The sequence below is a fragment of the Epinephelus moara genome, chromosome 9, assembly GCF_006386435.1.
Source record: "Epinephelus moara isolate mb chromosome 9, YSFRI_EMoa_1.0, whole genome shotgun sequence".
NCBI lineage: Eukaryota > Metazoa > Chordata > Actinopteri > Perciformes > Serranidae > Epinephelus > Epinephelus moara.
Window position 1 is genome coordinate 10504356 of NC_065514.1, and position 24582 is coordinate 10528937.

At 41.1% G+C, this 24582-nt stretch overlaps 1 protein-coding gene across 9 annotated transcripts in view; it reads left to right on the plus strand.

The window, feature by feature from the left end:
• Positions 1 to 24582, plus strand: part of grin1a (glutamate receptor, ionotropic, N-methyl D-aspartate 1a) — a 47361-nt gene that overhangs the window by 17032 nt on the left and 5747 nt on the right. For 3 of the 9 annotated variants that reach the window (XM_050053318.1, XM_050053323.1, XM_050053324.1), the window contains 15 exons: positions 233 to 330; positions 2444 to 2565; positions 3578 to 3752; positions 5841 to 5985; positions 8595 to 8681; positions 9095 to 9230; positions 9561 to 9688; positions 12251 to 12415; positions 14171 to 14289; positions 14652 to 14764; positions 15332 to 15480; positions 15623 to 15780; positions 16340 to 16501; positions 16816 to 16925; positions 17301 to 17446. In XM_050053318.1, the coding sequence (XP_049909275.1) occupies positions 233 to 330; positions 2444 to 2565; positions 3578 to 3752; positions 5841 to 5985; positions 8595 to 8681; positions 9095 to 9230; positions 9561 to 9688; positions 12251 to 12415; positions 14171 to 14289; positions 14652 to 14764; positions 15332 to 15480; positions 15623 to 15780; positions 16340 to 16501; positions 16816 to 16925; positions 17301 to 17446 (2013 nt within the window). Of the gene's footprint in view, positions 1 to 232; positions 331 to 2443; positions 2566 to 3577; positions 3753 to 5840; positions 5986 to 8594; positions 8682 to 9094; positions 9240 to 9557; positions 9689 to 12250; positions 12416 to 14170; positions 14290 to 14651; positions 14765 to 15331; positions 15481 to 15622; positions 15781 to 16339; positions 16502 to 16815; positions 16926 to 17300; positions 17447 to 23981; positions 24009 to 24582 lie in introns of all 9 variants that reach the window. The other 6 variants (XM_050053316.1, XM_050053319.1, XM_050053317.1 and 3 more) reach the window with 3 other exon arrangements.

Consider the following 24582-nt stretch of genomic DNA (forward strand, 5'->3'; position numbering starts at 1 on the left):
TGCGAACAAATGCAAAAGTTTTTTTTCCCTTCAAGCTTTTTTTTTTTTTTTTTTTTTTTTAGTTCAGCCGGTTCCCCTGGATCGCTTTCCTTTTTATCTCTGTCTCCCGTTTTCCAAAAAAAAAAAAAAAAAAAAAAATCGGCCAACCTCGAACCAAGCAGGTAAAGAGGCAGCATGGTGTCTGAGGTAGGGAAAAGTAGCTGGCTTGACCTTTCTTATGCCCTGATCACAGGCAGAGAAAGTCCTCCAGTTCAGCCAGGAGACTAACTTAACTGCCCTGCTGCTGGAGGCGAAAGAGCTGGAGGCCCGAGTCATCATTCTATCCGCCAGGTGAGATTTTGTTTGTAAAGGTATCACACGTGCTTTGAAAAGCCCAACCCATGATCCGAGGAAGAAATGGGTGAAACGAGATAATTTTGGTGGTAAAGGAGGTGTTTAAACGAGGGCTGTAACTAATTATTTTCTCTTTTTTTCAGATAGAAAACAGTGAAAATGGGCAGCAAATGAACCCCTCAAAATATTTAAATATTCGCATAAGACAAAGACAAAAATTAGATGTTGGAACCAAGATTTTTTTTATGGTATTTCTGCTTAAGAAAATGACTTTTTTAATTAATCAATCATAAGTTGATCGACTAATCATTTCATCTTTATCTAAAACCTAGTTCAACACAAACCATCTGCTGGACCCAGGTGTGGTTCTATCCTATATTTAGGTACAGTTGACATCTTAGGTATGTCGGTTGCTTTCACGCCTGACTGTTGAAAAATATTGAATATTTTCAGAGACAAATATGCGCCAAAGTTGTATGACATGCTGCGCAAGACCCGGGTAGATTTCCCTTTGAAGTAGCTAAACAACAAATGACAAATACTGATATTGTACATTTCTGCAAGCCATGAATACGTTATATTTGTACGGATACGAATTTTATCTTTGCCATCAGGAGGTGCAGGGGATGGTTGATAGTGTGACATCTAGGCCAAGCTGCAGACCACCAAGTATTTTTTAGCTTGACATTGGCGCCATTTACAGCTGTGATTGTGCCACCAAAAACCCTTTCTCTAAAGATAACCATCTGCTATGTAATAGTGTATAGATGTTAGCTATCTGTGGTGTGCAGAAATGTACAATGCCAACATGTATTCTGGAGATCAGGTTGCTTAGTAACATTGCAGACCCCCACCAATCAAAGCTCGCTGTCTTTAACAACTTGCATGATGCGTACAAGTGATCAAACTGGGCCGACTTTACTGTTGCACCTGGCAGCAGCACCAACATCACACAGTTGTGTGTTAAAGAGCGCTCTGTGCTCCTTTGAGGTCAATCAGTGTCTCAAAGTGTCATGAAACATTCCAACTAGATGAGACGGGGCTAAGAATAAAATATATCTGACGTGCTTGTCTTTTTGTCGGGATGCTGCGATGCATCCCAGATGCTGCGGAGGTTGTCTTTCACTATGACACACTTCACCAGATGAGACGGGTAATTTCCGCGCCCTATCACTGTGCATACATTTCCATTCCTGACTCCCCATGTCCATTTGGTCAGACTGTTATCTGGCTGATGTTATGCAGCCTGATCCTGACACGGGGTTTTTATATTTCACTCTAATGTAAGCATCATGCAGCTTTGATAAATGGAAATTAGAATAACTATCATACAAAGTGGATTTTTCTGCGACTTTAAAGCTAATTAAGGGAAATTTGAAAGGGAATTTAATGCTTAAGAGATTAAAAGTTGGAGCTGAATACAGAACAAAAACATAAATAAATACAAAAAGGAATGTAAAAGTCAGTTTCTTTGTTTTGCGTGCATGCCTCTGGTGAACAAAAGGGATAATGTTCTTAATGAATTGAAGTAAAAGGGGTCAGTGTTCAAAAACAGCAAAACTATATCGAAACAGATGGTTCCAAAACTCTCAAATCAACACATGCAGTATAATCCAGGTCTCATTAATCCAGTGGTACGCTCGGTACTTTCCAAACAGACAGCCCTTTCCAATGGGGAACTAAACTGAAAGTGAAACTTTTAGAAAGCCAGACTCCCTTGACAAAACAGTCATTTTACATCACTTACTTCGCTGCTGGTCCATCACTGCCTCCATCAGTTTGTTTGTGTTATTGTGTGACTCTGTTGCTTTGAATTGTTTGTTCAGATTTGCCACACAAGTCACACAACAAAGAAACTAGCTGATTGAGGCAGCAGTAGACCAGCAGCTTCTGTGTTTAGCAAAATGACTGTTTTTGTCAACAGAGTCTGGCTTTGTGTTCGTTTAATATTTTCACATCAATAAAGTGGAGTTATTTGCTGTAATGCTGCACCAGTCCCAAACAACTATGAAGTCATCAGTCACTCCTGAAAATGAAGACAAAGGTTCTTTCTTCACCTTCATTCAGCGTGCTGTGATGTAAAAAAAAAAAATCTTTTGTCAAACTCCAGTGAGGAGGACGCTGCTGCAGTGTACAAGGCTGCCCGCTTCCTCAACATGACCGGCTCGGGGTACGTGTGGCTGGTGGGCGAGCGGGAGATGTCGGGTAAAGCCCTGAGCGAGGCGCCAGACGGTACGTTCATCCAGCAGAGATCAGTGGGAATGCACGAGTTAACCCCGGCTTTGCTCAGAGGCCGATCATAACACATACAGGATTAGAGGGCTTAACTGTTTAACGATGGATGCATTACATGATTAACTGTATAACTGCTTGTTGTGTGTTGAGCATTTAAACGTTTAAGCATCACGCGTTTAAAGGTTTAAATGAGCTGTGTATCTACAGTACACTTTTGTTTTATGTATGTCCTGGATTATCCGAAGGTAAATTCATTGTGCTGTTCTGCCGTAATAATGTCCTGGTTTCTAATGAGTTACAAAGGGAGAGTTTTGCAACACATAACTGATAGAGTGGTAAGCTACATCAGCCTTTTCTTGTCTCTGTTCCTGGATTTTTTCGCACAAGTCTCACAATATTTTATCACTTTGTGGTCACAAATGTCGAACGTCTTTCCCCCCTCCCGGGCACCCTTACACAACCAACCCCTGCAGAGCGTTTGTTGTCCTGTCCGTGTCCAGTCTCTTCCACCTCCACTGCAGCTTCTCCTCGGAGTCTGCAAGGCTGACGGACCTGGTTGCAATCAGAAAACTTAGCTGAAGTTGGATTGTTGTTTGGTTTATATTTAGGGCTGGTGGTTTTTATTTTTGTTTATTCCTAACACATACGATGCTTTGCCTGTGCTGATTCCCTGATCCTTAGCTGGTAGGGCGAAAAAAAAAAGATCCAACTTCAAGGGACTCTTTACACATGCTGTGAAAAGGTCATCAGTGGCAACATCAGCGAAAAGATCCATTCATTCTGCTGCCTCATCTCATAAATGACAAGATGTGGATATTTCCTGAGTTATCTTCCCTGAGATTAACAGGCAGGGATGATGGATCACACAGCTGATGTATGACCTTTATTCAGGATGTCTAAACCGGAGGCCCTATAAGTTTTTTTTACACTTTGTGCATTGCAAAAGGATCCAGAGAGGCTGTAGCATGCTGCGGTCAGTGATTATCTTCTGTTGTTGGCCTGGTCTCAGGTCTGATCGGCCTCCAGCTCATCAACGGGAAGAATGAGTCAGCCCATATCAATGATGCGGTGGCTGTGGTGGCTCAGTCCATCCAGGAGCTCTTTGAGAAGGAGAATATCACGGAACCCCCGAGAGGATGCGTGGGCAACACCAACATCTGGAAAACAGGGCCACTCTTTAAACGGTAAGCTTGAATACCGACCCAAAGTATTGCCCCAGTTTAGTATTTTCTAACTCTGAGACCAGGGGTGTATTGTGGATAATAGACTCCAAAAAATCTATAACTTAAAGGCATAGTTTGGCTCTTTTGAAGTGGATTGTATGAGGTATTTATCTATGGTTAGTATCTCACATAGAGCAGATGGTGGGCGGCACAACCCCATTTTGGAGAAGCAGATAGGAGTACCAACATGGAAGCAAAGCAATGTACTGCTGTTGAGGAGGAAAGCAGCTAAATGCATTTTAGCCTTCTAAAAAAATCAATAACAGTTTAAATTTATGCTACATTTATAATATTTTCACCACTTTACCTTGCTGTTAGATAGCAATTTTCAGCGGGGAACTGAAGCTGTTAATCATTCTCTTCAGCACCAGACTCCATTGGAAAAAACAGTAATTTAAGCTTACTGAACACAGGAGCTGCTGCTGTACCGCTGCCTGGATCAGGTAGTTTGTTTGTGTTCTTGTGTGATTTTGGCATTTTAAAGGGTTAGTTCAGAATCACCAAACTCACACAATAACTCAAACAAACTACCTGATCAAGGCAGCGGTAGACCAGCAGCTTCCATGTTCAGAGAGCTAAAATTACTGTTTTTCTCATTGGAGTCTGGTGGCTTTGGAAACAGCTGTCTGACTGGCAGTTTTTGGTTTTCTTTGGAGTGTTTTTTAGTTGGCATTTTAGGAAGCATTTTGTTTCTGCCCCCTGCCCTCGCTAGGGCTGTGTTGACCATTTTCAGAGCCTAGCAAGGGGGCTCTTTTTCATTTTGCCTGGTAGAGTTTCCACAGTTACTTTGGTTGCTCCTTTGTCTGCCATTTCTACTAGTAAGTGCAAAGAACTTATTACTTATACTCTCTGGTAACTGGGGATAGCTTCTTATAGCTACTGAGGAAAACAAAAGCGCTCTGCTCTTCCTGTTGTGGTTGTGCAATGGTTGACTCACTTCCTCTGTGCCATGAATCGAGCTTTAATTTTCCCGGGAGATCATACCCAGTAGCAGACAGATTTACATAATAAAAGTGAGGCTTATAGGGAACCAATCTGAATGCTGATGGTATCATTATTCTACAGCCATTACATTATGCAATCATCCTCCCATAATGACGAAAAACAACGTGTCTATTTCCACTTTAAATGAGCCAGATACACCAGAACAGCTGATTTAAATTTGATTAATTAAGTTTGCTGAGATTTCACTGTGCATATTTTTAATTACCATTCAAGCTGTACTAATCAATATATTTAGATTAACAACTGTTCCCCTTAGTGAAATCTACATTTTATCCCCATTTTCAATTTGGCTGTAAAGCTGCAAGATCGAGGTTCATCAGGTTTTCCAGATTGTTCTACAAACTCTATATTTGCAGTTTTCCCTCAGGTCCTTAAATCCTTAAATGTTGGTGAATTCGAGCGGAAAAAATCAACGCCTTTAAGGTTTTTAAAAATAGACATAAACAGACGTGTGTCATTGAATGTGCTTGAATTTGTGCAAGAACAGAAATTGATTTTGTCTGCCATCGCTGTAACACACGACGACTGAGATGTAACAAGCCTCCCTCTCTTCAAAATTATTATGCCACTGCTTCTTCTCATTATAATAATCCTCAGCGTTATAACAGTAATTAACCGTGATCAGTGTCTCAGTCTAGGCTGTGTTGGGTCCTTGAATTTGAGGGAATGGGGCTTGAAATGTCCTTGAGCTGCCATTGAGTCTGATGTTTGAGAAGGCATTGGAGCCCTGATATTTGTCACTTTCCAGTGACAAGTGACTGACCCACTTAGGGCAGTTTCTCAGCAGAATAACAAATACATGTGGTGACAAAAACAGCACATATCAGCTCAATAACTACAGCTCTGCCTTGTTCATCATATTTCCAACAACAACAACAATAAAAAGTGGTGAATCAGTAGTTTTAGCACACACAATGCACTGGGAGCCTTGTGCCGAACAATACATAATAAAATGCACTGTGACAGTCCTAATCGCTGACACGCATTACCCATGCACATGGACATGTGTGCTCATTCACAGATAATTATTTCTGCTTCCCACAGGGTGCTGATGTCATCCAAATACCCAGAGGGCCTCACAGGACGCGTGGAGTTCAATGACGATGGAGACAGAAAGTACGCCCATTACAGCATACTCAACTACCAGAAGAGTCGACTCATTCAAGTCGGCATCTACAATGGAACACAGGTAAACTGACAGGCAGAGGCTACTCTGGCATACCGGACACAACTGAATTTAGGTCCATTCCCAAGTTTATACTCACTGCCCACGTATATGTCGCATCACCTCTGTGTACATAGTCATCTATTTTCTTATTTGTACTGGACATGCAGCTCCAGTTTTCTATGTATAGAACAATGCAGTTAATGTAGGGCAGCTCACTGCAGGTCAGCCAAAACTAACGTGATGTTGCAGCAGTCTTTTTGCAGTAGATTTGAGGGGTATTTTTAATATAAGATATATAAAATGTACTTCCCTCTCTCAAACTCTGACAACAGCCCACATGTCTGGTGAGAAATTAAAGTACGGGAGGTCAGCAGCACCAACATTTTCAGGGGGTAACTTCTATAGTTTTCAACCTGGACCCTATTTTTCCATGTTTTGTGTCTGAACAACTAATTGGAACAACATTTTTTAAAACTGATGCATTTGTACACCGCCAATTTACATCACATAAAAGTGCTTATTTGTGTCTGACAACAATATAGAAAGTATTCCTACAGAGTTAGATCATTTTTGTTTCGCCATAAACAGCCCTGAAATTGCCATCATCAATTCCACCAGACTCCATTTGAATAAACAGTTATTTTAGCGTGTATTGAACCAGCATGTTTTTGTATCTAACTGGGTGAATAAAGGGTTTATTTCAACTAACCCAGAGCTGGTGATTGTTGGAAGAGTAGAAGGACAATCCAAGACAGGAGTTTTTGTTTCTGTTGACTTTGAATGTAGTGTGTTTCACACTGATGAAATTACTCTTTATTTTAATGGAGTTTGGTTTTGGCGATGGCAATTACGGGACTGGTTCTGGTAAAACAAAAAGGATATTCTCCTTTACAAAAAAAGTCTGTCTCTGCAGGGTCCTCTCCATAATGTCTTAGAAAACCTATAATAACAATCTGAGCCTGTTAGTAGCAAAACCAAACATTTTTTTGTGGATTTAATTTCATGGTGCGAACATGCCCTGAGTAGCTACAATGCAGCATGTTCTGCTGCTGCCATCTGCTCCTGCTCTGACTTGTAATGAATGTTGTTCCCATCAGTCACCCACCCTTTAAAGCATGAAAAATGACTGCAGACTTATGAAATGACCAGTTGATTTTTTTTTTTAGGATAGACCACTGTAGCATCATGTCACCTTTGACTGCATCATGCTTTGCCATGAATCATGAACGGCATTGAACTCTAGAGGGCAAGCAGGAGCTGCATCTGCATCTCATACTTCATGAGCCCTAGGTATAAAAACAACATTGCTGAGCTTTTTACAAAGCACAACCTTATTTTTCAGAGAGATTTCCCACCTTTCAGGCACCCGCTGGTTTCCATTTCTTTCAATATGAAAACCAAGATGCCAAATATTCGATACTTTTAGTGCCTGTTGTGAAGCAGCAATGAGTGAACACAAGAAACGACCACATTCCTATTGTTGATAGTCTTTTGGGTTTGGTTTCACAGCAAAAATATGAATTAAATTCTAACATTTATCTCATGCAAGTTTCAAACCCTTGCAGTTTGTACTGAACAGCTAGAAATCAGTCAGTAAATGTATGCTGTGAAAATAGGTGTGCATGGAATAAAATATATTTGAGCTCAGAAATAGCCGCCATTAGTCCATCTGCTCCAGCTGGGCCCTGGGAAACAATAGTTAGTTGACTTAGTGTTGACATTCTACTGTCAAATTATATTCATTTGTAATTAATGGTGGATATTTAACAGAAGTGGGACCATTTTATTATTTTGCAAGTCACAAGTAAGTCTCAAGTCTTTGCACTCAGACCTCAATTCATGTCCCTAATCCTAAACTTTGAAATTTATTTAGTTCTTTTTCAACAAGGAGGTTAAAAAGAGAAGTCACGACGTCATATCACATCATATCATTGGGATACAACTGCCACACTGTCATATAACATCGGGGATGATTGATTCATTTTATTGAGGTGTCCGCAGTCGACCTTGGGTTTAGAATAAACTCTAGACAGAAAATAAAGATATCGGTGAGAATTACAATTCTGCATTTAATGGAAAGATCTTTCAGCTTCCATCCATTTGAGTGTTGTTTATCTTATCTAATTATTTTTTAAAAACTAGTGCTGACATTGCACTGTCATAGCATAATGCATCATTACCAGAACCACAACAGAATTAATTTTGTGTGTCTCTGTCCTGTGTTGTTGTATTTAACTCATCACATATTAGAAAAATGTCCTCCAAGTTACAATTATAGTAATAAATGTTTAACTAAAAAAAAAAAAAAAAAGGGCATATTTTCTGAGACTGTTATTATATTGTTCGTCTCATATCGGTGCAACCCTACTGCAAACACAGCAGATAGTAAGGACTGCGAGGATCAGCACTTCAGTTCTCCTGTGATAGGTGTGATATTAATAACTTCCTGAAACCCTCAGGTATGATACACAAGTCAGAGGTTGATGAAGTAAATAAAGGAACCGCTGAGCTGCGCTTATATAAAGCTGACTCATTAGTGATGCTCACCCACAGTGCTGGAGCCTCATCATCAGCACGCCTTCTGTCAGCACTCACCTATGATATTATGTATGTGTGCGGCATCCCCGCAGGTGGTAATGAACAATCAGCGGAAGATCATCTGGCCCGGAGGAGAGACTGAGAAACCACAGGGCTTCCAGATGTCCACTCGATTAAAGGTAGGCTGCCTTGGCTTTGCTGCTGCAATGTGACGTTCTTGTCTACACAGATAGAGCCGGACCTGAGCTGATATACCCGTGTTGGACAGTGCGCTGACACTTGTTTCTCACAGGGGAGTGAAGTTAATCTATGCTCATAAAAGCAGCGGTGATAAATCTGCTATGACTTTTATCTCTTCAAATTTGTCACAGGCCTGCGAAGAACGGCTCATCTGTAGCCCTGTCAGTTATTTTTACATTCATCTGTCTGTCTCTGTGTGTCCATGTGTATCTGGGAGTCTGTACATGGGTATTTGTGTATCTGCGGGGTTTTTCCAAGTGTTTCTTTTCTCTCTCTCGCTGGAGTCCCTCTGGGCTGACATGGACCCAGCTCTGACTACTTGATAAACAGCTTTCTGTCCCGTCTGTTATAGATAGTGACGATACACCAGGAGCCATTTGTATATGTGAAACCCACTCAGCCGGACGGAACATGCAAGGAGGAAATGACATTAAATGGAGTCTTAATTAAAAAGGTTATCTGCACTGGGCCCAATGAGACCATCCCAGGTAACCTATCAGGGACGTTTACATTATCACTGTGCTTTTACTGCACCCGCCAAACACCCACTGGAGATGCATACATATATATGCAGTAGGTATCTATATATGTATGCATGTAGCTGAGTGTGCCATTCAGAATGAGTGATGGTTGGGATGCTGGGACGTGCCTGGTCTGAACGCTGTGTTTCTGGCAAACAGTGTGACTGTGTGTGGTCGTCTGCAGTGCACCGTGTCACGCATTTCGTTCAGTCTACGTGCGCCGCCTTTGGATTAAAAAAACCAACATGTATCCTCAAGAGTGATTGTAACTTGTAACTGTTGCTGGTTTTGTTACAGGACGCCCAATTGTGCCCCAGTGTTGTTATGGATTCTGTATTGATCTCCTCATCAAGTTGGCTATGACCATGAACTTTACCTATGAGGTGCATCTGGTGGCTGATGGGAAATTCGGAACTCAGGAGCGGGTAAGTTTTAAATCCACAGTCATGTTTGTCGTATTTTTGCATGAGGCAAAGGTTGCACGCGATACCTCACAATCAATACTTCACGTAACTTGAATAATCCTCTTATTTTACTCCACTAACAGTAGTGATCTCACTAACTATTCAGAGCTGAAGCAATAAGCAGCCATAAAGTGGAGACCCACAGATATCAAATGTCCAGCAGGTGAACTTGCCCACGGTCACTGATCTAGTGTCAGGTTTTTTATTTGTATACCAAAGGACTAGGTGAGCAGCAACCCCTATGAGAGTTGTGGTCAGTATGTGAAAGGAACATAATATCACATAAAATCAACAAAACAAACATGGTCCCCCAAAACTTGAGTTATCACATATGAACATAATTAATAGGTTGCTAAGTGAGCACCGCTGTAAATTTGAAATACGACGGCTTTAAAGGAAAACTTCACCACCCCAAATAACCATTTGCATATCAATTTCTCACGGCATGTTAAGTATATACTGCTGTGTGTCTGTGTGTTTGCTAGTTGCTAGGTCGTTGACCTGGCAGCTACAACTCCCCCACTATTTCCTTCCATGCTTCGTCCTTCTTTACGTGATCATGGTAAGAGCTGGAGGACACATCATACAGGCAAGGCTTCTGCTGTTTGTTTGGGTTTAGCGCCAGTACGCCATTTCATGATGCATTTCTATTAGTGGTGAATAGACATGGGCCGTAAGAGCAGTCACAGTGTGAGATGGTAATCCTCACTTTCTGACACTTTAAGAATTTTATCACAGGTTGTCTTTGATCGCAAGACCATGACAGCCACCATCCTTGAGCCTCTCTCACTGTGCGACGTAGGACCACCGTTATAGAGCCATGGCCGAAGATATCGCCCTGTTTCTTTCACATCTTTCATCTCAGACAGCACAAATTTGCAAAATGTTTACTGGGCTTTATGTTGAATTTGTGAAGAAAACTTTGTTTTTCTCACATGCCTCCAGTGAACGAAGAATCCAAAAACTGAGAAAATTCTTGATGAATTGAAGTCATAGGGGTCTGCGTTTAACAACAGCAAAACTGTATCAAAACATCTATTAATCCAAGTCTCATTTATCCAGTAGTAAAACAGAAAGCCCTCTCCGACGGGGGAAATGAACTGAATTAAAACTTATTGATGCTCTTTGAAAGCCACACTCCATTAACTAAAACAGTAATTTTACCTCACTGAACACAGGAGCTGCTGGTCTACCATTGCCTCAATCAGTTAGTTTGTGTTATTGCATGACTTTAATGAATTCGAACTAACTAAAAAAAATACCTAGGTCACACAATACGACAAACAAGCTAACTGATCAAGGCAGCAGTAGACCAGCTGCTCCTGTGTTTGGTGAGGTAAAATTACTGTTTTTGTTAATGAAGTCTGGCTTTGAAGAAAACATTGATACGTTTTACTTTCAGTTCAGTTCCCCATTGGAAATGTCTGTCTGTTTGGGAAGTACTGAGCATACGACTGGATAAATGAGACTTGGAATATATTGCACAACTTGCTGTTTTGATATAATTTTGCTGTTGTTAAGCAGGGACCCTCATGACATCAGTTTATCAAGAATTCTAACCGTTTTTGGATTCTTCGTTCACTGTAGAGGCATGTGAGAAAAACAAAGTTTTCTTAACAAAGTCAACGTAACACAGGGTGAATAATTAATATACAAATGGTCATTTGGGGGTGAAGTCTTCCTTTAAGATGGAGGATGGATTTAATAACAAATATTTTTAAAAAGCAGCTTCAGCTAATGTACAAATCTTTTGTTTATTAGAAAGAAATTATATCATACCCTTAACAGTTTGCTAACCTACCTTACAACACAGCTATTGCACATTTAATGATGTACTCCATATGTAGCCATTAATACTGTCATATTAGTACCACATACAGGGCCATGCTGTGTTTTTTTTTATTTGAAGGCCCTGACAATTTGTACCTTGTTTTTTTTCCTCAGAAATCTTATTAACCATAACCGTTACTAAATTTCAATCCCTATATCAATACTTTTTCATTGCGTTTTGTTTGAGAATCATCATTTTAATATGTTACCAATAAAACATAATAGTCCTGTGCTTGTATCAATTTGCGCCAAAGCTTAAATGGGCTATAATTCAAATGACAATGAAAATCAATGTGACACATGAAAGGGGTCGCTCGTAATGATGAACCTGCAGAGAGTTATCACCTGACTTTGCAGCTTCCCTCGGCTTTACAGAGCTTTAATGCAAGTTTCAGCACATTTTATATCTTGGCAGATTTTTCAACATTCACGTCTAACACAGAAAAAGCCTTTCCTGAAGGCATGAGCACGATATCCCACATTTTTGGTTTACTTCAGTGCATGATCTTATCAATTCCTGCAAATAAGCAAGCTCTCTTATGTAAAACAGAGCCAGTTCCAAAGATGTGGAGCATGCCTTGTATCCCCAGTAGGCTTAACCCAGATCCTTAAAGCCTGGAAAAATTCTGTGGTCTAGACGACAGCAGGTTGATAGCTGATTCTCATGTTCACACCTTCCTTTTGGGACTCCAGGTGAACAACAGTAACAAGAAAGAGTGGAATGGCATGATGGGTGAGCTCCTCGGGGGCCTGGCTGACATGATTGTAGCCCCGCTGACTATAAACAACGAACGAGCCCAGTACATCGAGTTCTCCAAACCCTTTAAATATCAAGGCCTCACCATCCTTGTTAAAAAGGTAAGTGTCCACTTTTAGCCCATTCGGTGTTCAGTGGAGTCAAACAACCACTGGGGAGTTGGATGCATCATTCAGTTGGAGAATCCGCTGCCTTCTGAGACAATTTTTTTTTATTCATCCCTTGTACATCTACTATATCTTGATTTGTACAGCACAAACACAGGGACAACACAGGGACAAAGCTGACAAACTTACATTGTGCAATATATGGCAAATGTATCAGGCAGAAATTCAAATGTGCTCAATGGAAATTGGTAAATTGTATTTGAAAAACAAAGGGTAGCTTCTGTATTTTTCAACTTAGACCCTATTTTCCCATGTTTTTGTGTCTAAGTGACTATTGGAGACAACAATATTTTGAATTAGTCCAGTATTGAGCGAGAGCGCTACAGCCAACTGCCGCGATACAGGCTGCAATGTAACCACTTGGGGCATATGTGCACCGTCAATGTACGTCCACTAAAAGTGCTTGTTTTCTTTCACCTCTTACAGGCTCAAATTATTCTTCTAGGTGTCTAACAACATTATGGAAAGGATCCTACAGAGATTTTTATTCTTGTTAAAGACTAAGGTCTTTTTTGTTTGACTAGAAACAGCCCCAGAATCGTTATCGCCAAACCCACCAGACTCCATTCAAATAAACATTAATTTAAGCGGTACAGAGTCAGCATATTTTCACACTTAAATGGGGGGAACTGAGGCTTTACTTGTGGAGTGGAGTGGAGTGGAGTGGAGTGGAGTGGAGTGGAGTGGAGTGGAGTGGAGAGATTAGCCAAGACCAGTTTGGTGAATTTTATTTTGTTTCTGTGGACTTTGAGTGAAGTGAGTTTCACGACAATAAAATTATTGTTTTTTTAAATGGAGTCTGGTTGGCTTGGCGATGGCGATTTCTGGGTTGTTTCTGGTCAAACAAAAAGGGTATTACTCATTAACAAAAGCGTCTATCTTTGTCGGGTCCTTTCCATAATGTTGTCAGACACTTAGAATGATAATCTGAGCCTGTCTGTGGCAAAAACTAGCACTTTTAGTGGATGTAAATTGACAGCGCACAATTGCCCCATAACGTTGCATTACAGCCTGTTTCACTACTGCTGTTTCAGTGCTCTCGCTCAATACAGGACTAATTTCAAAACTTGTCTTTATTACTTATTTAGACACAAAACATGAGAAAATGGATCCAAGTTGAAAAATACCAACGTTACCCTTTAATGACAACATAATATTTGCATACAACCTTTCTTTAAAAGATGATACAAGTGTTTTTAGCCCTCATGTTTAAGCCCTTTTGCTACAAATCATTACATTACACCTGACTATATAATGCAAATACTGCTACTGTATTTTAGTGTACTGAATGTCTACAGTGTTATAACTATTAGTTTTCATTCATGTCATATGTAACTAAAACCGTTTGTGAAACCTGATTCACAGGTTTACATTTTGTCTACTTGCTATGTTCATCTCTCTTGGATAAAAATGAACGCCATCTTGAAGTGCACTGTGACTGACTACACAACTCAAGCAAATTTCAACAGTCGGCTGTATGATTTTTAACTGACACAGACATCAAACACACAAGTGTGCCTGGAACAAAACACATACAAAAATCTGGTCATCAAATATGTAAAATGTACCTGTGTTGTAAAGTTGAGGAGATAAATTTATAAACAGACATGATGTTAGTGTATAATATGCAAACGTCAGGTAATCACACTTTATTATTAATAAATAACCAATTGCGGTGTGTGTTTACAGGAAATACCTCGCAGTACGCTGGACTCATTCATGCAACCGTTCCAAAGCACACTGTGGCTGCTGGTGGGTCTATCGGTGCATGTGGTGGCGGTGATGCTTTACCTACTAGACCGGTTCAGGTACAAGGGGGACCTGTGTGTGTATGTGTGTGTCCATGTGTGTGTTTCCGTATTCTCACGACTGAATCAGTGAATGTGTGTGCGTGCGTACATGTGTGTACATTCACTCCTAAGTGCTACAGATCTTCCCTCGGTGTGGACACGGACGCAGACAGAGGTGAAGATTGGCTCCAACCATCCCACTGCTCTGTTACTGTGCCGCCGTCTTTGTCTCTTTTCTTTCCGAGTGCGTCTCCCTCTTGCTTTTGCTCGCTCATGTTCAGTTCCCTTCCCTGCCTGGGGTCGCCAGGGTTTTCCTCTCTACAGGTTCTCAGCCATTTCTCACTTTGTCTCCTGCAACCCTCCCAATTTCTTCCCTCTAGCCCGTTTGGAAGATTTAAAGTAAACAGTGAAGAAGAAGAAGAAGATGCCCTCACCTTATCATCTGCTATGTGGTTCTCCTGGGGAGTGTTGCTGAACTCTGGAATTGGAGAAGGTGAGCCAGAGAAAATCATTACTGAAAATACCCAAATCATCATGTAACCGATCAATGTTGCCTTCTTCCCCGAACACTGTAACGCTGTCGAGTACTTTGGTCTTAACACAGTTGTGCAGTTGTATTAAGACCAAAATCAAGGCGTTTGTGGCTCCAGGCGTTGCCTCACTGTCATGTTTTTCTTAGAGGATGACAAATTAATTCCTTTTAAATCACATTTTGTAAAGAACGACGGCGACGTTTGCACCTGTTGCCTTTGCTTGATCATTCCTCTTCCAGTTTCCCTTCTCATGTCTGGTATTTTTAGTGAGCTTTATTTTCATTTCTTTGCAAACGTTATGCAATTTTTAATATAAAAGGTGAGGGTTTTATTATGATTTTACTGGTATTAGTATTTAAAGTAGTAGCAGTCGTACCGGCGGTAACAGAAGTAGCAGTTTGAAGGCTTATTAGTGCTGAGTGGTCGAGCTGTTACTTAACAGAAAAAGAACTACTCACTACTTTACATGACTAATCCAATTAGAAAATTACGGAGCTGAAAGGTTGGATCTTGATCTCATCACACAGGTGCACCGCGCAGCTTCTCAGCGAGAATCCTGGGTATGGTGTGGGCTGGATTTGCCATGATCATTGTGGCTTCCTATACTGCCAACCTGGCTGCCTTCCTGGTGTTGGACCGGCCTGAGGAGCGCATCACCGGCATCAATGATCCACGGGTGAGTACTGAATGATACTACAACCAATGTTGCTGTCAACAGCATTTTTATCTATCTATGAAAGATCAAAAATGATCCAAGTTATACATAAATTAGTAGTCCTCACTCGACTGTGTGTGTCTCACCTTGTCTCTTCATGCAGCTGAGAAACCCATCGGACAAGTTCATCTACGCCACAGTGAAGCAAAGCTCCGTGGACATCTACTTCCGGCGGCAGGTGGAGCTTAGCACCATGTACCGCCACATGGAGAAGCACAACTATGAGAGTGCCGCCGAGGCTATCCAGGCCGTGCGTGACAAGTGAGTCTCGGCCAGGCCGGGCCGACCAGAGCACGTGTCGGCCGGCTGCTCGACCTATAAGACACACAGGCCAGGGTCAGTGCAGTCAGCCCAGGGGGTGGAGGGAGGGGTGGTGTGGTGGTTTTACATGGACCTCTGGACCAAGCGGAAGCGGCAGGACTTACTGCGGCGTTCCCTCTGATCCGGGCCCATCGCCCAGCTGAGGCAGACGTCAGGGACAGAAGCAAGTGTGTCAACAGCACTGGGACCAGTGTGAGGTTAAGCTAACATTGAGTCGAAGAGCACCCTTTTTCAGGTTGTACCGAGACGAACATCTTTGAGATGGGGGGAATCCAATGGGGGACGCGCCCTCACCCATCTGGCATTGGATTTCATTTGGGCCATAAGCAGCGGTAGAGATTGCTGGTAAACGCTGAATGACACACACGATCTGGTGTGCGAGAGAGAGAGGGGTGGGAGCCGTAAATGTGTATGTAAATCATTGTACTGTTGCACCGTAACCCCCTCCTTCCCCTCCTCCTCCTCCCTCCTGCTCCTCCTCCCTCCCCCTCCCCCACAGCAAGCTGCATGCTTTCATCTGGGACTCTGCGGTGCTGGAGTTTGAAGCCTCGCAGAAGTGCGACCTGGTGACCACGGGAGAGCTGTTTTTCCGTTCGGGCTTTGGCATAGGCATGCGCAAGGACAGCCCCTGGAAACAGAATGTGTCCCTGGCCATTCTCAGGTCTGTCCCAGCCGAAGCTGCATTACTCGTATGACTTCTTTCGTTTCTTATCAATATGATTTCATGGTCACGTACTGACCACTTATAGCCATCCAATACATCGCCTTATGTCGCAGCTCTCTCTGTATCTCCCCTCTCCTGCCCTCTCTGTCTGTTTGTCTCTGTCTAGTTATTGTCTGTCTGTCAGTACACCTGTCCTGCTGTCTCTATGTCATTTGTGTTGCTATCTGGGAGTGAGCGGCTCGGATATCCCGCCTTTTGCGGCGTGTATTAACTTTGTCACCTCTCTCCCCACCACCCCCAACCCCCTGCAGTTCTCATGAGAACGGCTTCATGGAAGACCTAGATAAAACCTGGGTGAGATACCAGGAGTGTGACTCAAGGAGCAATGCCCCAGCCACACTCACCTTTGAAAACATGGCAGGTATGGTCCTTAAGGCGTAGAGAAAGCCTTAAAAGTGATTGGACAAAAACTGCAGTGGTAAGGTACTGTAGCCCTTTTTTGTCCAATACCTTTAAAAAAAAAAAATCGTTGTTTTAGTGTCGGCGTGGGTGCTCTGTGGAAGTGTGCCGTATAGTATCTTGTGCTGTGGCGTTGTGCAGTTGTGGTTCTCGATTAATAGTGTGTGGGTTGCAGCTGCCTTCGACAGTAGGAGCTGGTTGAAAAAAAGAGGGGCGACCGCTGAGCATGACGGGCACACCATGCTTTCATGCACAGTGGGAGCGGCGGGTTTGTAGACCAGCAGCTCACAATCTCTACCTCTGCTCTGTTTCTGCTTATCTGCCCCTTCGCTAACAGGAGTGTTCATGCTGGTGGCTGGTGGTATTGCGGCAGGGATCTTCCTAATCTTCATTGAAATCGCCTATAAGCGCCATAAAGACGCCCGCAGGAAGCAGATGCAGCTGGCCTTTGCGGCGGTCAATGTTTGGAGGAAGAACCTGCAGGTAGGATTGATCCCCTCTGCTCGTTTAAACCCAAGGTGGAAAGGCTGAGACTGGGGTGCAAGAGGGCCAACAGAGGCCCCTCCTCACGGGGGTTGATTTCTGGTCTTTCAGCCTTTTTTTTTTAGGAGCTTTTGATTTTGTACACCGGTGGTGGTCAGACTGCCAGATCACCGTATGAGAAACCGTGATCTCTGATGCCTTCATGCACTGCAAGGCATCCTCAGCGGCCACCGTGTCGATCCTAAAACAGTTCACAGAGGCCAACGGCGCCCGTGTCTCTTGTGTGTGCCTGCAGGACAGTAAGGAGGCCTCTGGAAGCCAAGCGGTGGCCGGGACCCCCTCATTAGTATGTAACTAACTAGCAGAGCCATTTCCACCCCCATGCCACCTCTCGCTGTTAGAGTAACAGTAAGATAAATAGCCCTGTCACCCTCTAACATGATGGACATCCAAATTAAAACTTCACCTCCCATGTCCATGGCATGACTTAGTATTTTCTAAGCTACTGCTGTGGCGCTTATACAGCTCATAAGGTCAGATGATGTGGACATGGAACAAAAGGAAGCAAATGTCCAGACACATAAAGAACAACAATAACAGTGATTACTGTGCGGTTGATGCACTTTGATCGCGTCATCATTGATTTCCATTTGTTTGGAAGGCCATACTCACAGCAGCTAGGAGCTAACAATGCAAATAGAGCATAAAGATTAAAATCAATGCCCTGGCACGATCACACCGCAGTGACGGTGCAAAACAGTAAATGCTACAGTGTACAGTATGTCTCCTTATCCACTGCAGTGTTCATTGAATATGAGTTAAACTTACCTTGCATGCCAGGGGCTTCATGCAACGCAATGCAAGCAGACGCAGTCGCCAATTTGAAGGGTCAGCTCACCCAAATTTCAAAAATAGAATGTCCTCCTTGCCCAAGTGGTATCTAGCCATGTGGATTGGTTGTATGGGCTAGGCTTCTGCCACCAAACCAGTAAAATGGGGGTGAATAGAACTGTGATTTAAAGATATCTGCATGGTAAGATACTATGAAGAGTAAATGAGATTGTTCTTTTTTGTAATTTGAGTGGACTAACCCTTTAAGCTACAATGAAGCAGTAAGGTCCTCCACTCAGCCGATGAAGAACATGATTTGCTCCCGTTTTCCAATGCAATCAAATGTGGCTGTGAGGCGTTGCGCTCCTCCTCCACCCACACCCCCCCTCCCTTTCTTCACTCCTAATGGTTTCACTTCCTGATTGGATAGCTCGGAGGTGCAGGGGTCACACATTTAATGGCCAGTCACACTGTGAGTGTGTGACACAGCCTGCCTCTGTAAAGCTTGAACCAAAGCTCAGTGTTTGGCAGGGCTGGAGGAAGGTACAGTATGACATCACAAGTGCCTGCCAGCAAATCAGTGTCCTTCTGAGAGTGTCTGCCATCGACCTGACTACTGTATGTAACTGTCGTGAGTGTCCTCATATGGATGTGCGTTCTCTAGGCGCATACAGCAGGCGAATGCATGCTGGGAGGGGAGGTGGGGGGGGGCATCACTGAGAAAGGAGAGGGACACACTAAACTGCCCGTAGACTAGCGAGTTTCCGATCCATGTCAGCGATGGTCACGTTGATTTCTCTGCACCACTGAACAGAGACGGCTCATGCATGCTCATCTTGCTCATCGGCTGTTACTGCGAGCCCTTGAGCTAAAATAACGGACACACACAATCTTCACCGCCCTAAATATAACCGCCGTAATGGAGTCTCATGCAAGAAGCACAGAGGGAGCCCGCGAAGTCAAGTTGAGCTAATGCAATCTGTTCGGTTTTGCGTGAATATTATTCAGCGTATTATTCATACTGTTTGGGTGCACTGATTAGATTACTCACCGTGATCTGATTTTCACAAATTGAAAATGACAAGTTGGTTATGTAGGACACAAGCTCATCACGATGGAAAACCTAAGATCACAGTTTATGTGGCCTCCTCCTTCCTTAGTACAGCAAGCACTGAGACCTGGAGTCCCATTGTTGGCATCATTTTTGACTGCTTGTATGTGTGTGTATGTAATGATGTGCTTAAACTGCCTCAGGTTGGTGTATTATGCCAAGCACTGTGCAGTGCTGTGCACCCACATACCTTCAAACACAGAGATGTAATCTGAGAGAACGTGCACTTCTGACTAAATCTGTTTATGTACTACATCCCTCACCCTCTACGTGTGTTAATGCTTGAAAAAACCCAAATTTAAGTTCATTATCTACCACACCACCGATCATTACCCCCTTCCCACAAGGCTTTACAAATAAATAAAGGTGCATGCATTGTAAGATATTCCATCTTCAGGAAGCTGTAGCCACAGAGATGTAGTGGGGGTAGACCTACTTAATGTCAATTAGTGCTTATTTTTCTTATGGTAAGAGAATTTAGCAGCCTTTTTGAAGCTGATGTAAATCTTTATGATCTAAATTTATAATATACATTATACAAAGTACGTAGGTATCATATCTGCTGTGTAGCTTCACAAATTTTGCACAAGATTTTGTCTCTTTTATGTAATAATGGAGGATACTGAAGACAGCCCACAGATTTACTGTTCTGATTCACTCTCATTGCTCCATAGCGTCGTTTTTGTCCACAGCTGCCATTTGTTGCTATGGAAGAAAAAAAATACATAAATAAAAAAAGAAAGATCCTGTATCAATCAAAACTTTCTCAAAATAATGTGTTAGTATGTCAAAATAATGTATTGGTGTCATTTGTCACTATTTTGAAATAACTAAGTCATTCTTTTGAGAAAGTTTCTCTCATTTTGAGAGAGTTTGTCTCTATTCGAAAAAACTAACTCATTATTTTTTAAAAAGTTCTAATTATTTTGAGATGAGCAAGTCATTATTTTTCAAAAGTTTCTAATTATTTTCGAAATAACAAACTCACTGTTGTTTTGAGATACTAAATCATTATTTCGAAAAAGTTCCTGTTTTTAGTTTAAGTAATTTTTTTCGAAAAACTTATTTTGAGATACTCATTATTTTTAGAAAGTGTCCTTATTATTTAGAGATACTCATTATTTTGAGAAATTTTCTCATTATTTTGAGGAACTCATTATTTTTAGAACTTTTCTCATTATTTTGTGATACTCATTATTTTAGAAAGTTTCCTTATTATTTAGAGATACTCATTATTTTGAGAAATTTTCTCATTATTTTGAGAAACTCATTATTTTTAGAAATTTTCTCATTATTTTGTGATACTCATTATTTTAGAAAGTTTCCCATTATTTTGAGATACTCATTATTTTGAGATACTCATTATTTTGAGAAAGCTTCTCATTATTTTAAGAAAGTTTCTCATTATTTTGAGATACTCATTTTTTTAGAAAGTTTCTCACTATTTTGAGAGACTCATTTTTTTAGAAAGTTTCTCATTATTTTGAGAAAGTTTCTCATTATTTTGAGAAAGTTTCTCATTATTTTAAGATTCTCATTATTTTGTGAAAGTTTCTCATTATTTTAAGATTCTCATTATTTTTGAGAAAGTTTCTCTATTTTAAGATTCTCATTATTTTTGAGAAAGTTTCTCATTATTTTGAGATTCTCATTTTTTTAGAAAGTTTCTCACTATTTTGAGACTCATTTTTTTAGAAAGTTTCTCATTATTTTGAAAAAGTTTCTCATTATTTTGAGTTTTTCATTATTTTGAGAAAGTTTCTCATTATTTTAAGATTCTCATTATTTTTGAGAAAGTTTCTCATTATTTTGAGATTCTCGTTATTTTTGAGAAAGTTTCTCATTTTAAGATTGTCTTTATTTTTGAGAAAGTTTCTCATTATTTTGAGATTCTCATCATTTTGAGAAAGTTTCACGTTATTTTAAGATTCTCATTATTTTTGAGAAAGTTTCTCATTATTTTGAGATTCTCATCATTTTGAGATTTTCATTATTTTGAGAAAGTTTCTCATTATTTTAAGATTCTCATTATTTTGTGAAAGTTTCTCATTATTTTAAGATTCTCATTATTTTTGAGAAAGTTTCTCACTATTTTAAGATTCTCATTATTTTGTGAAAGTTTCTCATTATTTTAAGATTCTCATTATTTTTGAGAAAGTTTCTCATCATTTTGAGATTTTCATTATTTTGAGAAAGTTTCTCATTATTTTAAGATTCTCATTATTTTGAGTTTTTCATTATATTTGAGATAAAAAAATTCATTATTTTTTGGGGGGGAAAAAAAGCTTCTCATTACTGTGAGATACTAACTCATAATTTCGAGAAAGTTCCAAATTATTTTGAGACAAGTTTCTCATTGTACTGAGATTCTCATTATTTTAAGAAAGTTTCTCATTAATTTGAAATACTAACTCATTATCTTGGGGGAAAAAAAGCCTCTTTTATTTTGTATTTTGTCTTTTTATTTTAATTACACTGGCAGAAATGAGCTTCCATAGATTCCAGCATAGACAATGGACAGACACAGTTAGTGACTAGCTGGTGAACAAAGTAAAGCATTTAGCAGCTAAAGACACAGAATTTTTTCTCAGGAGTTGGTGATGACCAAACCAGAGCTAAAAGAATAAAATTATGTTGAAGAGCTGGATAGAAACGTGACTCCAAATGAACACAAATGATGCTTAGTATCTGATGTGTAATTAAGTTTGCCTTTTTAAAATTAAAACGTGTGTCAGTTTTGTGTTCACAGCTTGTTTCTCCTGCTCTAAAGTAGCAAAAAAAGGTTATGGAAGGTTTAAAAGTCATGACAACAATCTCACTGGGTTTCACAACCATTTCTGTAAAGTTTCCAACATGGCTCATGTCTGAATTGAATGCAGTTGTGTGCACTGAGAGACAACCTCTCAACACTGATGGTGATGCGAGTATATCTGCTAATATTGGTGAATAACATATATCAGACTCTGGTATGAACTTCACAGGCTTCGTATATTTTATATCTTCATGTACTTGTTTTGCAACTTGGTCTTAATGCTACTAACTATAATGTGTTCTATGAATTTACATCATACAGATTTATGTAGCTATACTGTATATGTTACTGATTTGTTTCAGCGTGGTCATTTGTACTGAACGTTTTGATGACCACTACATCACTGAGAGGCTACGTGACTGGCTGTTCCCTTTGAAACAGATGTTACTCAGAAGTGCACTGTCTGAACAAAAGTAAAACTGGTGTCAGCTGGGTTGAAAACAAAATGTCACAAACCCTATAGCTTGATGATGATTATGATGTTGTTGATGATGATGTTGATGATGATAATGATGATGATGATTATGGTGTATGACGATGATGCACTGCAGCGGCTCGCTCCTGTTTCCGACAAAGAAACAGGTGGCTGCTGTACACTGTGCGAGTCCCATGCCACGCTTCATCTGATGGTCCAGCATGCCGTGCATGGCCGGGGCTGTGCACACGCAGCACCTCATCAGGGCTCAGAGAGGCTAGACTGCACTCCTGCAGCCTCACACGTGTAAGAAATGGGGGAAAGTAAAGATTTAAAAGAAGAAAAAGTGACGTCACTTGGGCATTGATTTTCCCCGAAACCAAGACGCTTACAGTTAGTTACACGGGCTGACTTCCTCCATTTACTAACATGAGATGTCATCTTCCAACAGGAGAAGCATTTTATTTATTCCTGCACTAAAACGGGAGTGAGGTCGTGCACCAATCACTCCTCTGCCAGCTCTCATCTATCCTCCACGCCAGCTAACGCCTGCTCGCCACCTGATATCATGTCATTAGGGTGTTGAGAGACAAAGTGCTGGTTGGCGGGGTGATGGGTGATACAAATGTGCCCAAAAAAGTGCCTAGTCATGTGACCTGATGAAAAAGGATGTACTGCGGGGGCCAGTGCTGGCCAGGATTGATTTGTCATGCTATTTGTTTTGTGTTTACTTATTCTATGTTTTCCCCTTTTACCCCTCTCTCCATCCATAAAACGTTTTGGCATGTTGAAATTCACACCACACTGCCCCGCCCGGCTACAGGGCCTCCCTCCCTGCAACTCCTCGCTCATCCTCCACTTTTACTTTCCTAACATCCATCTTAGAGTGCTTTCTTTTTTTAGAAGTAGCATCCTTTAGCCTCCATCTGCTCAGATCTTTATGAAATCAAGCAAACAGAGTAGCAAATCTTTTCTCTTTCTTTTGCACTTTAACTTAGATGAAGAATAGAATTAGAATTTTTAACGCACTCCATCTCATACTCATCTCATTCCCTGGTGTGTGGGGTGAATTTCCATTATACCACTTTAAGGTATAATGACTTTAAATGGGCTTAAATTACTGACTTTTGTCGCTGTTGTTTTCCCTCTTTGATATGCATCTTAGTGGCATTCGACACTGTAGCTTCTTGACTTTTTATACCTGCCTGGCTTTGGATGTGGATGTTTGCTTTGCTAGTCTTTCCTTTTCTTTTCAATTATCCGCCCTCTTTGGTTTCCCTTGGCTTTTGCTTAAGGATCTACTTTAAAGTAATAACGATCAAGTGGATGGAAATTTATTTTATTTTTCTTTTCTCCCCCTATGCAGCCCTCTTCCTCTCTAGAGACTCAGGATGTAAGAATACCTTAATATGAGTTTTTTTTTTTTTGTTGCACACAAACACCCAGTTATTGTGCTGAGAGTAGCTGTGGGGCACTCTGATGGTATGAGGGAGGGGAGGGCACCAAATTGGCACGCCATCTTATAAGGTTATGGTTAAAACTGCTTCTTTTTTTATTTCTTTTTCGACAGGACGGCATTTCTAAATGTTTTCCGGATCTCTGCGCCTCAGTCAGAACCGAGCGCAGAGATTCTAGATATATTTTTAAGTCATATTTAGCTGATCCATAAATTTAAGAACGCTTGTGTGTCGAGACGAGGAAGTTGCAACTTGGTGTTCAGCATACAGGCAGATTATTTAGTCGTGTAACTTAGGTATCACACCCACTGACATCTTTACTAGTCATCACTCATTCCAATGCATTCCTAGGGGTCGAGTGAATGTGTCAGCACATTTCTAGAGGACTACCGCGCCATCTTGTGCAGTCCCACTGTGATAATGTCGCATAAAATGTAGGCAAATGCCCTCATATCAGACTGGAAAGACTACTTCCACTCTCACATCTAACAGGCTTTATCCCTTTCTTTC